The 15,481-nt window shown below is 45.1% G+C and overlaps 1 protein-coding gene across 1 annotated transcript in view; it reads left to right on the top strand.

The window, feature by feature from the left end:
• PRPF6 (pre-mRNA processing factor 6) overlaps positions 1–14,479 on the top strand; it is a gene marked incomplete at its 5' end in the record, with an annotated part of 23,344 nt that extends 8,865 nt beyond the window's left edge. Inside the window, 11 exons of the mRNA XM_009073998.1 lie at positions 594–812; positions 2,143–2,265; positions 3,077–3,198; positions 4,265–4,403; positions 5,540–5,659; positions 7,358–7,534; positions 8,226–8,359; positions 8,846–8,937; positions 10,968–11,082; positions 13,058–13,184; positions 13,943–14,479. Of these exons, the coding sequence (XP_009072246.1) occupies positions 594–812; positions 2,143–2,265; positions 3,077–3,198; positions 4,265–4,403; positions 5,540–5,659; positions 7,358–7,534; positions 8,226–8,359; positions 8,846–8,937; positions 10,968–11,082; positions 13,058–13,184; positions 13,943–14,095 (1,521 nt within the window). The remainder of the gene's footprint in view (positions 1–593; positions 813–2,142; positions 2,266–3,076; positions 3,199–4,264; positions 4,404–5,539; positions 5,660–7,357; positions 7,535–8,225; positions 8,360–8,845; positions 8,938–10,967; positions 11,083–13,057; positions 13,185–13,942) is intronic.
• Between the last annotated feature and the right edge of the window lie 1,002 nt (positions 14,480–15,481).

The following is a 15,481-nucleotide window of genomic DNA, read 5'->3' on the forward strand; positions in this document are numbered from 1 at the left end:
GCAAACAGAAGGCAGAGTGAGCTCGGGGTGTTTTGTACCACACACTTCACGCCACAGTGAGAAGGATGTGATGAGTACTGGACTGTGCTTTTTTTTTTTTTTCTCCAGAGTTAATTGCCTGGTGGTCATTACATGCCTCATTTTCCTGTGTAATTGTTAGGTTAGTCATGGCAGTGCACAGCTGTGCCTGCTGTAGGCACTGAGCCGTGTCTGTGTTCATGTGTGGTGCCTTGACAGTTGTGAAAACAAGTGTATGTGTGTAGCCTGGGGAATCCAAAAGTTGCTTGTTTCTGAAATGCCAACCAGAGCATTAGATTCAGCTGTTTGAGAGGTGATGTGAGCAGAAAACAGGAGTGCAGCAGCCCAGCAGATGGAGATGATATCTACAGATGATAAGGACTGAGCTTTAAGGGCAGTAGTAGCCTGTTTCTGCTATCCCCCCTTGGTATTCCGCAGCCTTGTAGTACTTGAGGACACTTGCCAACCAGAAGCAAACAGCGTGAAGCTGCTTATCTCTGTGGGCTGACACTGCCATACAGCAGCCTTGTCATCTCCTTGTTCTCATCTCAAGTACATCTTTTGTTGCTCTGCAGCTGTGGCTGGCGCTGGCAAGGCTGGAGACGTACGAGAATGCTCGTAAAGTCCTCAACAAAGCCCGCGAGAATATTCCGACGGATCGGCACATCTGGATTACTGCTGCCAAGCTGGAGGAAGCCAATGGAAACACCCAGATGGTGGAGAAAATCATTGACAGAGCCATCACATCTCTTAGGGCTAATGGTGTGGAAATCAACAGAGAGCAGTGGATACAGGTATGTGCTCGAGCAGACCCAGGGGAGCTCTTCAGGCTCTGTTTTGAAGGTTCCTGGTGGGTACTGTGGGGCAGAGGAATTTTGCACTAGGCTTATCAATGTAGATCCCTATGAGGATAGAAGAGATGAGACTAAAAAAGCTGAGTGGCGTCAAGGCCTTGTTACCCTTGGGGTAGCATCACCTGTGTTGTGCTGAGAAATGTCTGATTTACTTCTGTCTTGGAAGATAAGCAGCTGCAGGTTGAAGCAGGTGCTGCTTTTAAGTAGGACAGAGGCTTAAAGCCTTCAGTGAAGGATTTAGGCATTTTTGCATATGTCTCTTTTGGCTTAAAAGGTATTTTTTGCCCCAGAAGCCTTTGTCAGGTAATGCTGTGAGAAGTCAATACAAATGTTGCATTAGCAACACATAGGAAATAGTCTGTTAGTGCTTTACTGAACCTCTTTTCTCCCGAAGATATCCTGTGCTTTGAGCATGAGTCTTTCAAGCAGTTTGCTACTAAAATCACTTCCAATGGGTCAAGGCAGCAAAATGTTCCTGAGACACTGCTTAAGAGCATTGATGATGAACAAGCTTTTAATATTGAGTAGATATCCTTGTTAACATCTAAAGGAATTCTGACTTTCTTTACAGCAGTAAAGCAATTAAAGGTTAATTTCAACTTCTCATTAAAAAACCACCACCACGGCCTCTGCGTCATTGTCTTCTCACGTTCCTTCTCAGTACTAGAACTGTTCCATCTCTGTAATCTGATCAGAGGTCTTTTCAACAAGTTTAAGCAAGACATGCTTGGCTTTTTGAAAGCTTTGTGTGTCAGGAAGCTCTGGTGAGAGAGCCTTTGCAGCTGTGACTTAACACTGGTTGAGGGGATGTTCATTTAAATGTAGTTATTGCTTAGCCCTTATTGAGACTTAAGAATCATCTCAAAGCTGAAAGAAGTTCAGTAGTTCTGATGTTAAAATTCTTCCTTGTGAAATTCTTGCATTCTTTTATTGACCAGGTCCCTGCTTTTCTCAGCCCAGGGCTGTGGAGCTGTAAGAGGAGACTTTTGGGGCTGGAAAGGTCACACTTTGTCACACTTACTCCTTTTCAGTGGCTGTAGATGATGTGCTCTGTTTCTTAACCAGCTTCTGAGTGATGCTGTGCACAACTACAGCACCTTCCTCGTGTGTGCAGGCTCCTTGGTGTCAGGATGTGTTGGAGCAATAAGATATTTGGGATGTGGCAGTGACCCACAGTGTCTCTGTGTTTGCACGCAAGGAGTTTCCATTTCAGAATTCAAATCCTTGTGCTGAGCTCTCAAAATGAGCAGTGTTTTCCTCTTGGTTCTAGGATGCTGAGGAATGTGACAAAGCTGGAAGTGTGGCCACATGCCAGGCAATCATGCGAGCTGTGATTGGGATTGGGATCGAGGAGGAAGATCGGAAACATACCTGGATGGAAGATGCAGACAGTGTATGTCCAACTGTGATGCTGGTTTTTTGTTGGGTTTATTTGCTTTGTTGTGTGCTTATGTTTTTTAATTAGGGGGGAAATGGCTCTTTTGGTCAGTGAAAGTGGGTGTGATTCCCACACCACCTACCTGCCTTTGGCCAGTCTGTGCCTCAGGAGGTTATTGGATTGTAGAGCTATGTTCAGATTGGAATTTTCACTGAGCAAAAGGTTGACATTGGGATAGATTTTGCTGCTTTTGGTGTGGATTTTTGTATGTATGTGTGTGACCACAACAGAGTTTGGGGTCTGGGTAAAGGAGCTGGGAATTGAGTTTCAAGGCATAACCATTGTAGCTTAAGAGTTAATGTGTTAAGACTGGGCAGGGGAGTGGGGAAAAGTTTTACCAGGCATTCTTTGCTTTAGGGGAATAGTTTGAACATGGGAAATGTCCAACTTCACTGGCCTTGGATTGGGCTCGGAGCAGTGGGAGGCACATGCTGTGGTGCTTAGAGTTTTGCCTGTGAAATAACAAAATGAAGTGCAAACATGAGAGCCTTTACAATGCCTTACTAATGTTTCAAGCTGGCCTGTGTGTGTCAGTCCCACTGAAAGACATGGGATACTTGTGCACTCATAGAGGGATGCTTGGAAATTCCTTCCCTGCTTCCTTTTAAAGGGCTGATAGTAGCTGCTCTGTTCTCTATAATGCCCCAATTCAGGGATTACACCGAGTGACTGAGTTCTGTGTTGAATTATGCATATGTAATTCCTTCTTGCTCTTGATTCCAGTGCACCCCCTAAGCTGACTTAGTTCTGATCTGTCTTTCCTTAGTGTGTTGCTCATAATGCTCTGGAGTGTGCCCGAGCAATTTATGCTTATGCCTTGCAAGTTTTCCCCAGCAAGAAGAGTGTGTGGCTGCGAGCTGCATATTTTGAAAAGAACCATGGAACCAGGTACGTGTGCTGCATCATCCCTGCATGGAGGGGAGGCTACAAGATGATCCCTGGTGTGTGGCACATGCTGAGTTAGAACAGTTGGTGGAGACTCACTGATGTTGTTTGCAAGGTCTGGTCTACTTTGTTATTGTTGTGCTGAGAACATACTTAGGTTTTATGAAGGCATAAAATGCTTTATGGCAATAGGGATTACTTGGTAAAAATAGCTGTGAATATGCAAGGTAGACAGTTGTCGTTGAGAAGGCATTTCTAGAAAAAAGTGGGGATACAACTTGTCTAAAATACAGCATGTGTTTAATTTAGTTCTCATAGATAAACCACTTCATTGCTGAAGCTGTCCAAGCATCTCTGGCATTTTGTGATTAAACATACTGTGGATGTGCATCACATCCTGAATTAAGGTTGGTGTTATACTGTCACAGCTTAGGCTCTTTTCAAAGTTTACTCATAAAGCTTTACACGTCAGAAGCTTTCTGCCCAAAGTTTAGAATAAAGCAAACAATCTCTGCTGTAGACTTATACACATGGAATCATCCTTATTAAAGCCAACAAGGCTCTAGTGTGGAAGTGACTGCAGATGCTGAGTTCTGCCCTATTCAAGCCTTTATTTGGGAGGAACAAGTATTTGATGTTCTCCCATGTTTCCCAGTGGGGGCTTTTAAAGCCTCGTGTTCTACCTGAGAAATGTATTTTCCAGAGGAGAAAAAAAAATTCAGTAAGATCAAGCCAGCTTCATCTAATAATCTTGAAAAACTTCCTGTCTCAGTTTCTACTGAGGTTTGTTAAGCAGAGTGCTCTGTCCAAGAGAAATGAGCTGTTTGTGTGAGGGCTCTTTCCGCAGAGACTATCAAACAAAGGTGTCTGAACAATGAGCCGTTTGTGGAGTGCTGATTGTGGAAAAAGACCCCACCCTTTCCTTGTTATGAAACAATTTACCAAGGTTTACAACGTTGGACTTTGCAACAACATTTATAACACTGTGTGTGTGATAGTGAAAATGGTGTGTCAGAGTTTGCCTTTGGCACCACCTCGAGGGATTGTAACTTGCTCTTTCTTGTCTCAGAGAATCCTTGGAGGCTCTTTTGCAGAGAGCTGTTGCTCACTGTCCCAAAGCAGAAGTGCTGTGGCTCATGGGAGCCAAGTCCAAGTGGCTGGCAGGAGACGTGCCAGCAGCCAGAAGCATTTTGGCCCTGGCTTTCCAGGTGAGTCTGCTAGATGTGTCAGATGATGTTAAGTACGACAGGTAGAGAATACAGACTAGGCTTTGCCTGTCAACACCTAACTCCTGCTGCCTTTCAAAGTGATGGAGACTTCCGCTGTTCTTGGATTGTTCTGTGTGACAAAATATTCTGTAAAATAGCAGCAAGCTGGAAGCAAGAGTGTGTTACTGCTCTTCTAGTAGCACCGCACCAGGTTCTGAGTTAGAATGGAACCACAAAGAGGTTGTGGCTGCTCTATCCCTGGAAGAGTTCAAAGCCAGGGCTTGGAGCAGCCTGGTCTAGTGGAAGGTAGGTTGGAATGGGATAAGCTTTGAGGCCCTTTCCAATCCAAACCATCCTATCATTCTATGGGTTTGCAAACCATCAGTGTTACTACCATGGCTCTCACCAACCCCAGTTATGGATCAGAATCCCCTTGTCTTGGGTCACCTGTCTCCTCAGGGAAGGGGTTGTATCCTGCCCTAATTAGTGAAGTCACTGCATTACTTATGGATTGTACCAAACCCACCAATCTACAGTAAAATCAAGGGAATTGTCTGCTTGTTGCTGTAAGAAAGATGGGCAGAGCAGTTCTAGTGCTGGGAATGAGGCTTAAAAACTAAGTGATAGCAAAACCAAATGACAGGTCCTGAGATGGAAGGTAAAAGACATTTACTTCCTAAATTTTTTCCTTTTGTTACTATCCTGGAAACTTCTTGACATGGTTGCCACTGAGCTGACTTTTATTGGAGGAGCTTTCACAGAGTTCTGTGGAGAATTCAAGCTGCAGCTTTTTGCTTGGGGGTAATAAAATGAGGGTCTCATTGTGGCAGACCCTGTGATGTTTTCAGCATTTAAACTGGAAGTTCAGAAGATCAAGCATTAATACTTTCCAACAGTGGAGAAGCATCCAACTTCTAAACTGGCATAGATCTTTGTGTTGCCCATCTGTTTTGGAGAATTTCTATAAACTTCAAAGGTCAAAGAAGACTGGGAGGAGCTTGAACCAAAAAAAAAAAAAATCCCAATTGTGGATTGACACAGCTCTGATTTCAATTTTCATCTGGATCAAACGAAGGATTAAATCTGCTGTTGATTCACTGTATGCATTTGTCTGTTGTCACTTTGTGTTCTTGCAGGCCAACCCCAACAGTGAGGAGATCTGGCTTGCTGCCGTGAAGCTCGAGTCGGAGAACAATGAGTATGAAAGAGCAAGGAGGCTGCTGGCAAAGGCTCGCAGCAGTGCCCCCACGGCTAGGGTAAGGATGTGTGGAGGGTGGAGAAGCTCAGGCCTCTTGGCCACGGGGGATTTGGGACGGAAGGAGGAGTTCCTTCAGTTCTGTGGCCTTAGGGACTGACCATGTGGCTCCCTGCCATCGCCTTTTGGGGCATGTGGCTGTTTTGCTGCTGTGCTGCTTCAGTGAATTGCGACACAAAATCATGGCACGATGGGAAAAAAAGGCTTAGGATCAAGGGAAGGGTTTCAGGTTTTTTTAGGCAAATGGCAAAAGTCAGGAAATTCCCAGTTTACAGCTGTTTGTATAATGTTTGTGTTGCATAAAAGCATGTCTTGGAAAAAAGAGAGAGAAAATACTTTCACAGAAGAGTGAAGAGCTCTGGTGTGGTTTGGTGTTTGAAGTTACACTCTTGTGTTTATCTCCAGTTACCTCTGGTATGATAAACTTTGTCAATTTTCAGCTCTTCATACAAAAGCATTTTAACTTACCCAAGTAAAAGAAAAATTAGTTTGATCTCTGTCCTCCCACCCCACTTGGTTCTTCATCCTAGATCTTTAAACTGTACTCTCTCTCGTCAGCCAGGGAACTTCTGCAGCTGGGGTTGAAGCTCTGGTCTCAGAATTGGTGCCTCTTTTGCAAGGTCATGATGAGGGGAGTTTGGAAATGGGAAGGATTGGGATCAAAGAGTAGTGAGAGAGCCTTCAGTCTATAATGTATTTCTCACAGCTGTGATTTCCCTGTGTAGCCAAAAGGAAGGCTCTTGGGGGCAGAGAAGTGTAGGTACTAATTTGTAATAAGCAGGACAAAAGTTGCAGCCTAAAGCCTCAAGTAAGGGAAGGTGATCTTGGTTTATTAATTGGTTGTGTTCTTTGCACAAATATTATTCTTCAAATCCAAACCATTCTGTGATTCTGTGGCGATTCTATGATCATGCAAATATGCAGTTCTGGGCCCCTCAGTTCAGGAGGGATACAGAGGTGCTGGAGCAGGTCCAGAGAAGAGCAACAAGGATGGTGAAGGGACTCGAGCACAAGTGCCATGAGGAGAGGCTGAGGGAGCTGGGGGTGTTTAGCCTGGAGAAGAGGAGGCTCAGGGGAGACCATATCACCCTCTCCAACTCCCTGAAAGGAGGTTGGAATCAGGTGTGGGTTGGTCCCTTCTCCCAGGCAACCAGCAGCAGGACAAGAGGGCACAGACTCAAGCTCTGCCAGGGGAGGTTTAGGTTGGATATTAGCAAGAGATTTTTTGCAGAGAGAGTGCTCAGGCGTTGGAATGTGCTGCCCAGGGAGGTAGTGGATTCACCATCCCTGGAGGTTTTTAAGATGAGACTGGATGTGGCACTTAGTGCCATGGTCTAGTAACCACAGTAGGGTTGGACGTGATGTTCTTGGAGATCTTTTCTAAGCTGGTTGATTCTGTGATTCTGTGAGATGCCAGCTCTATGCTAATAGGTGTAAGCTGGTTTATTCTGTGATTCTATGAGATGCCAGCTCTATGCTAATAGGTGAGATACAGGTTGATCAAACTGTTCCAACTCCTTTAATATGCACATTTACCTTTCTCATTGTTATCTGTTCCCACTGTTATTTAACCCTGATATTTTGACTTTACTCCACCCTGTAGCTGATCAATAACATTCTAATGTGGGAACCTGCTGCTTCAGCAAACTGATGGTTTTTCAGTGGCTGCTGGTGGTAAACAGCTCTGGTTTGTTCCCAGGTCTTCATGAAGTCTGTAAAGCTGGAATGGGTGCTTGGGAACATTGCGGCAGCCCAGGAGCTGTGTGAGGAAGCCTTGAAGCACTATGAGGACTTCCCCAAACTGTGGATGATGAAAGGACAAATTGAGGAACAAAAAGAGCTGGTGGAGAAAGCACGGGAGGCTTATAATCAAGGGGTAAGATCAAGGTTATTGCAGGTTTGCATTCTGCTTCTGGCACGAGAGATGTCTGCCTTTGAATCAAAATGGAGAGCCAGAGAGATGATTTCTGTTCTTTCTGGCATTGATTAAAACAGTAAAAAGAATAAATAAATTAGGACCTTGGAATAAGCAGCAAAAATTTCTCTTGCTCATTATCCATGTGCAAAATTCAGTTTCTTGCTTGAGAGAGTTCACTGTATGCTGACTCCTCACAGGCAGGAAAAAAAGGCACAGTAATTCTCTAAGACCTGTAAAGACTAAAAGCAGAGCTCTTAAATGAAAAAGCTCCTCAGCAGCTCTTACATACACACTGTGAAAGGAGGTGGCCTACAGAGCACTCATCTCTCTTTTAAATGGTAATTGGTGTCCTTGGGTATGAATGCTGAAAGTCATCAGCCATCAAAGTCATCTGGACACGTTTCTGCCAGTGTCGGTATCCTAATGACTTCCTGCATGTATGAGAGCCCTCAGTCTCCAGAAGGGGCACAGATTGTAGCTGTGTTATTAAGGGAGGTGTGTTTTTTCTCTTCCTGCTGGGGTAGTTCAGTCATACTTGATGGACCCGACTGGTTTGGATACAGGAGTACGTAGGGAGGAAAGTTCTTTGCAATAGGGATTATAATATTGTTTTCCAGTCTATCTAATGGCATACTTCCTTTTCAAACAGTTGAAGAAGTGCCCCCATTCCATACCCCTGTGGCTTTTGCTGTCCAGGCTGGAGGAGAAAGTTGGGCAGTTGACTAGAGCAAGAGCCATCTTGGAAAAGTCTCGCCTGAAGAATCCAAAGAATCCAGATCTCTGGTGAGTTGTGTGGAGATGAACTGCATTTGGGCTACAGGTTCAATGCATTCTTCAAGACCAGCTATTTCACATCTCCTCGGCCATTTGAGCCTGGAACTTATGACCATGCCCATCCTGGAGTTTCTTCTGGACTAACAACTTCCCTAAACAGCAGAAATGCTTTGGTGATCCTGGCTAGTGTGTAGCTAGTCTAAATTTGGGGAATAGTTAGTGCTTTACTGGTAGTTCTAGTGCACAGAACTTGCCAACCTAAGGCTCTTTCCTTTCTGTTTCTGTCCCTTTTTCAGATTGTTTTTGGTCTGGGCCATTACAGAATAAAGGTCACATTTATTTTTAGATGAAGAGCAATGGGAAGATGTCAGTCACCTACACATTCAGAATATGGGCAGATGTTTGCAATTTCCAGTGACCTTCCTGTGACTCACTGTTTGTTTCTGCTTAGTGAATATGTTGTTCTAAATATCACCAGAGTCTCTTCCCTCCCAGGTTGGAGTCTGTGCGATTGGAGTACCGAGCTGGGCTAAAGAACATTGCAAACACTCTGATGGCCAAGGCATTGCAAGAGTGTCCCAATTCAGGTGAGCTGGATCTCATTTCTACCTTTAAACACAGTTGTTTGGCCCAGTTGATAGAGGCATATCTTTTCCCAAGATGTCCTTTCTGGCCAGGTCTCAATATAGAGTGCTTTGGAGAAGTGTCATTCATCCTTCTGCAAAGGAAATGCTGAGGGACTTTGGGAATAATCCCAGTTGCTTTGTGCTGTCTCACACCACAGAGGTCAAGGGTTGGTCCACCCCATTTTACTGCAGTATCCAGTAAATTATTGTGTCTATGGTCCATAGTTCATCCCCAGGTCTCTTGGTAAAACATCTTGGATGTGAGTGGGTTTTCCTCTGAAGTTGGTCAAGTCTGCCAAGGTTTAAAATTAAAGAAAGACATCCAAGTGTTTGTAGTTAGGAAGTTCAGTGGAAAAAGAATGGTGTTTTCCTTGTCTCCTTGGAGTACAGCTGGCTTTAGGAGATTCCCAGTTGCTGGTTTGCCTGTGCTGGTTGCACCACTGTGAGCTTAATAACTTGTGCTGGCAGCAAATTTCAGTCACAGTCATGACTGGGGGATTGTGCAGCATAAATGTTAAGTCCTGGGTTTTGATTATTTTAGCTCATATAAGAAAAAGCTAATAGGTCATATAATGTAAGTCACTTGGTTCTAACCAGCAGTGGAAATATTTGCCTCTTGGGATGGGAGGAGAAAGTGCCTAACACTTCCCTATTTTGGGGCAGAATTGCGGGAAGCCTTAATTATTTAAACATGTTGACATCTTTGAGGAAGAAGATGTCACTTAACTACAAAATGTAGTAGCCTACTGCAGGGTAAGCTTAGCTTGCCTTCAGGCTAGGTTTTGAAAGGTGTTTAATTGGTGACTGCTTAAGTCCCGGTGAAATAATTGGGAATTAAAGTGACTTTTATGAGATGATAAACTCACTGCAAGCTGCTCACCATGCAGGCGGGTCAACAAAGCAGCACCACCCAAATCCCACTTTCTTTTGTGAGTGACCTAATGCTTAATGAGTGTTTGCCACCACAGGCTGTTTTACAGATCTGCCTGTTGCTATGGAAATGGGCAGCAGGATCTCAGTTTTTGTTTATAAAAAAAACCCACTTGCAACTTCGTCTTAAAGCTCAACAAACCAGAATCAAAGCCTGCAGGAGCTGGACACCTGCAGTCATGTAAACCAGAGGTTTGGGTCCATCGATTGCAGAATTGATTCCTGATCAATTCTGGCTAATGGTTGATGTAGGCAGGCTGCACAAAGAGGAAAATTGAACTATAATGGTGTTTGTGACCCTATACATAAAGAGCAAGAAGAGGAGAGTTCCTCTCCAGTCTGTCACTGCACACGCCAGAGCTCGTCTGTGTTCCCCTGGTGCCGTTTAGGGGAAGCAAGGGTGCTCTGGTGGAGTCCTGGCAGACACCAGCTCTCAGGCTTTGCTTTGAACTGATCAGGTGTGGCTGGCTGACACAAGAAACTGCAGATTTCATGCTCCCCTGAGCATATTTCCTTTCTTGCTTTTGGCAGTGATGGGAGCTAGGGATTAAACCCAGCTTTTCTGGACCTGCTCTGTCCTTCATCATATGTGTGGGGAGCCAGCAGCAATAATGCTGTGGTGCTCTCCAGCACCCTTGAAACTGCTCCCAAATGGTGTACTTGTACGTTCTGGGTCTTCTTCAGCCGCTGCAGTCTCCTGTTCAGACAGATGGATACCTGTCCCTTTGGAAATGCTGATTTGTCCTTCCTGTTCCAGGGTTTGCAGTGTCTCACCTGCAAAGCCTGAGCCTCTGGGTTAGGCAGTGCTGGAGCTGCAGGGGTTATGGCACAGAGACTTCAGGGCCAAAGATCCAATGTGATGCTTGCAGTAGCTAGAAGTTCAGAGTACTAAATGAAGTATCTATGTGGAAAAAGTGATCTGGGATGAGGTTGAGGGTGGATATCCACCAGGGTAGGGGCCACAGTGCTGCTTGTGTTAGAGAGCAGTGGCCTGATGGCAGACTGGGGAGGGTTAATCTCAGAAATAACACTAAACAATCTTCCTTCTTGACTTGATTAAGGAATCCTGTGGTCAGAGGCAATTTTCCTTGAAGCACGACCGCAACGAAAGACCAAGAGTGTGGATGCCCTCAAGAAGTGTGAACATGACCCACATGTCCTGTTGGCTGTGGCCAAGTGAGTTCCTGTGCTGGATGCAGTAAAAACACCCATTTCTGTGTGTGGCTGCATCCAGGATGAAACACTGCACTCCAGCAGAGCTGTGTGATTCTGGCTGCAGCAGCACTAATAAGTCCCAAAGCAAGGAACAGCTCTCAAGCTGTCTCCTAGTAACTGTGCAAATCTCTCCCTTGATTCAAAGCAGGGGATGTCAGCCTGCCCTCAGGCTGTTCTGGTGAGCCTCGGACTGGCACAGGCAACAATACACTCAGAGCCCTTTGCCAGTGCTCTGTATTGGCACCCTGCAAGCTGCTTGCTTTCTGTCCCTTGGAAGGGATTTCACTGTGCTGTCAGGTGAACTAGGCTTAATTAAGTGGCTTAGGGTATGTTTTAAGTATCTGTGAAGATAGGGACATTTTTTGTTGGTTATTTTTAAGTTCTCTGTGGTTGACTGTGTATTTTTCATTTTTCTGTCTATTATGCTAGATTCTGTTTTTTAATCCTGATTTAGCTTCTGTACTGCTGTAGTCCTTTTTCCCCACCAGAATTTCAGCCATGTCAGTTGTGGCCCTTCCCAGAATGCAAACCATCAGCCATTCTGTAGTTTGCTTCTCTGAAATGGGAAGATAATCTACTAGGAATTGTCTTCTTGTCCAGATTGAGTTGTGAGGCTTCCAGCGATGAAGAATCACCATTAGAATTGACTCATGCCATACCCTTCCTGCTCTGATGTGTGAACAGCTCTACAGCAGCTGTGATGGGAACAAACTTACTTTTCTCCCTTTGTGAATAGCAAGAGAGGTTAATGCAGGAGGCATTTTGCTCAAAGTTGCCCAATTCTTTCACAACTCTATTTTATAAGCCAAAGAAAACTGTAGGATACACTCCAGTGACTGCAACACTGGGTTCTGCCAGATCATGACAGATGACTTGTTCAGCTTTAGCAGCAAGTGAGATAAATGTTAACTTTTGCTTTATGGAAACAGCTTCCAGGCCCCTTCTGGTGCAACCTCAGAGAGTTTAGCAGTTAATCCCAACATAAACAGCTTCCACCTCCCATCACTCTTTGCCTGTAGGTACAGAGTGTCACACATCTGTGAAAAACTTTTGTTGAACATGTTGCTGAAAGTGGCCACTGCTTGCAGGTGTTAAGCCTCTGCTATCACTGTTCCAGCTCTTTTAAATCACAGTTTATTTAACACGGAACAATCAAGAGTATTAAAGGGCTTAAAAACAATCACATAAGCTGTATAATTTTATGACTAGCTAAGCTCTTTATGAGGGGTGGCTGAGTGATTTGATAAAGACCTTCTAGCTCAAATGAACTCTTGAATGCAAAGAAGTGAGACGAACAGATTATTGACTTAGCTGGTTCATTACTGGGGAGAACTTTCAGCGTTTACCAGTACCTGGATGTAATGGGGCTGGAGCCAGGCTGGGGTTTGAGCCTGGAAGCTTCTGTGCTTGCCTGTCCTTGGAAAGTGGGGGTGTCAAGACAGGTCTGCTCCACTGGAGCATACTTTGTGGGTATGTGACCACACAGCAGGCAATTATCAGCATTTAGAAGTTATTTAATTGTTAGATGCTAAATTCAACTTGAAACGTTAAGAAATTGGAGGAGAGGAATTAGATGGCATGCAGTCCTGTCTCCTTCCACTCCAAATCTGGAACAGCAAAGTTAAAGCAATTGAGTTGGCAAAGGTTGAAGTCAGTAATGATTCCCCTCTTAGGAGAGTCTGTGCTTGGGTCTAAGTTATCCTGCCTCACTGGGGAGGAGTGAACAGGAAGTGTTGGATGTTCTTTCCAGTCTTCTCATCTCTCTTCCTTTCCCAGGGGCAGGACAGTCAGCAGATGCCTAAAAATTCTGCTGTTTCCTTCTCAGGAGAGCAAAGAATTAGAATATCTGTAGAGCCTTTAAGCTGGAGTGCTTGTGACTTGGCATCTTCTTTTAAAGTGAAACTATTTGTCAACTCCCTTTTGCTTTTCCCAACAGGCTGTTCTGGAGTGAGCGTAAAATAACCAAGGCCAGAGAGTGGTTCCACCGTACAGTGAAGATAGACTCAGACCTGGGGGATGCCTGGGCTTTCTTTTACAAATTTGAGCTGCAGCACGGCACAGAGGTGAGTGTGTGCCAGGGAACAGGGAGCTGGGGGAGGCAGCAGCAATCCCTGGCTGGTGTGGGCTGCCCAGCTGGGCTGAGCGTGCTGCTGCTGCCTGCGTGGTCACAGGTGAGGTTGGCTGTCACGCCTGGTCACGAATGAGCATGAACAGGCCTGTGTGGTGGCTTTGAAAAGGTGTTGTCCTTAGCTGAGCTGTCTTTCAGGCTGCTTTGCTGTCCACAGTCATGCTGGTTCGTGCAAAAATCTCTGAAATCAATCTTCTTCCTGTAAAACACAAGCTTGTTCTGAGGGGATTGTGCTGGAATGGTGATGTGGGGTTTGTGTAACTGGTGCTATTTCTTCCCAAGTGTCGAGTGCAGGTTGCACGTGAGCACAGCCGGAGGAACAGCCTGTTCTAATCTCTTAGAGCAGTTTTTACTGCCTGATATTCCTGAAATGATGAGGGTGTTTATCTTCTGACTTCAGAGAGACCTCTCACTTGACAGAGCTCAAGCAGGTGGTATTGCGCAGGAAGTTTCTGCTGCAGTTTCTCTGCTCTAGCCAAAACTCGCTTGGCTCTAACTTGGCAGTTTGTTCAGCCAGGCAGGAGAGTTGCTGCTTCTGAATTTTGACTTGGGCTTCCATACTGCCTTTAAAAACAACAGACTCAAACCCCACCATAAGCTTTGGAAGAGTATTTGAATTAGGGAGGGAACTGTTAACTGTTTGGCTCAGTGCTGGAACAAACCAGGACAACTGGTTATTTCTCTTCCCTATAGGAACAACAAGAAGAGGTGAGGAAACGCTGTGAGAATGCTGAACCTCGCCATGGAGAGCTCTGGTGTGATGTCTCCAAGGACATAGAGAATTGGCAGAAAAAGATTGGAGAGATTCTCGTGCTTGTGGCAGCCAAGCTTAAAAATACCTTCTAGAGTGTGGTTGGCCTCAGCTGCCTCAGTCGCCTCTGTCGGACTTACCTGCTTGCGGTGCGTTCGCCCTGACAGCGGCACAGGTTTTGGAGGACAGAAGATTCTGGTGATATGAAAGAACTTTCTCCCCAAAGGAAAAGCTGCTTCCTGCTTCCCCTAGTGTGGCCATCAGCTTCTGCAGCACATCAGAACGTTGTTGCTGGTGTCATGCAGGAGACATGAGCAGTCTTGTGAGGTTCTGTTGGCGTTTCCATGCTGATTCCTGAATCATAAACACAGGCTTTAATTAGCGCATGTATGGATCCTGACACGTGGCAGTCCCTCTGCTCTCAGCCCTAGCATGTGTTCCCTGTCCCCCGTTAGTGTTTGGCCCATCTGTTGCTGGTTCCTTGTCAGCAGATCTGGGTTGTTGCTGTTGGAATATGCTGAGTGTCCTTGAAGGAGATGAGTGGAGTTTTGGGGCAGCACAGTGGAAGGGCTAGGCTGTCTCCTCTTCTCCAGCTGGTTTAGCTCTGCTGACAAGCTGCCACACAGCTCAGAGGTGTTCCTCCAACCTGAGCAGCTGCAGCATTTCATCAAATGCAAATGCAGATTTTTTGGAGAACTTTTCCTGAATTTTTAAATGTATATAGTAAACCTTATTCTTTAGGTGCCTGAGTTCATTAAGCACAGTGATATTTTAAGTAATAAGGCAAAATCCAGCAATCCCTGAAAGCCCTTTGAAGGAAGATCCTTTATTTAGAGTTGTTGGGAGACTGTGTGCAGTTACACAACCACAGCTGCTTGCAGTTGGGGTTTGGGATGGCTCCCTCCAAGTGCTGATGGAGAAAAGCAAACTCATGAGAGGGAAAGCTTTGTGTTAGGGACCCTTTCTTTGTACACTGTCTTCAATTTTCTACACTTGTGATCTGTACTATTTTTTCCCCTCAAACCCCTGACTTCTTTGTGATCATAGAATGAGAAGCTGTAATGTCTTATATGTGAGGATATAGCAGCAGTGTCCAGGTCTGTGGATGTGTGTTATCCCATGTATTGGAGGAGAAACTCTTATCACTTGTTAGAGAATATGTGTAAAATACAGCTTGTTTTTTTGTTTCCTTCTGTTCTCTTGGAGTGTGGTCTTGCCCTTTGACTCTGACTGGGATGAGTGGGTCTGATAGCAGAAAGCTTTGGACTTATCAGGCTCCCACCACTCTAGGAAGGTGTTTGCCAGGGATGGCTGCACCAAACTGGGCTACAGCCTCTTGCCAAAACGGATGGTGCCCATCTCTTAACACTGGAGCAGACACGGTTGGTTTGGAAGCTAAAGTCTGTTTTGCTTTGGGTTTATAACGGAAACTCTTGTGCTTTCTCTGGAATAGCTGGTGAAAGGGTGTAGATCACGGATGT

Source organism: Acanthisitta chloris, unplaced genomic scaffold, assembly GCF_000695815.1.
Source record: "Acanthisitta chloris isolate BGI_N310 unplaced genomic scaffold, ASM69581v1 scaffold16144, whole genome shotgun sequence".
NCBI lineage: Eukaryota > Metazoa > Chordata > Aves > Passeriformes > Acanthisittidae > Acanthisitta > Acanthisitta chloris.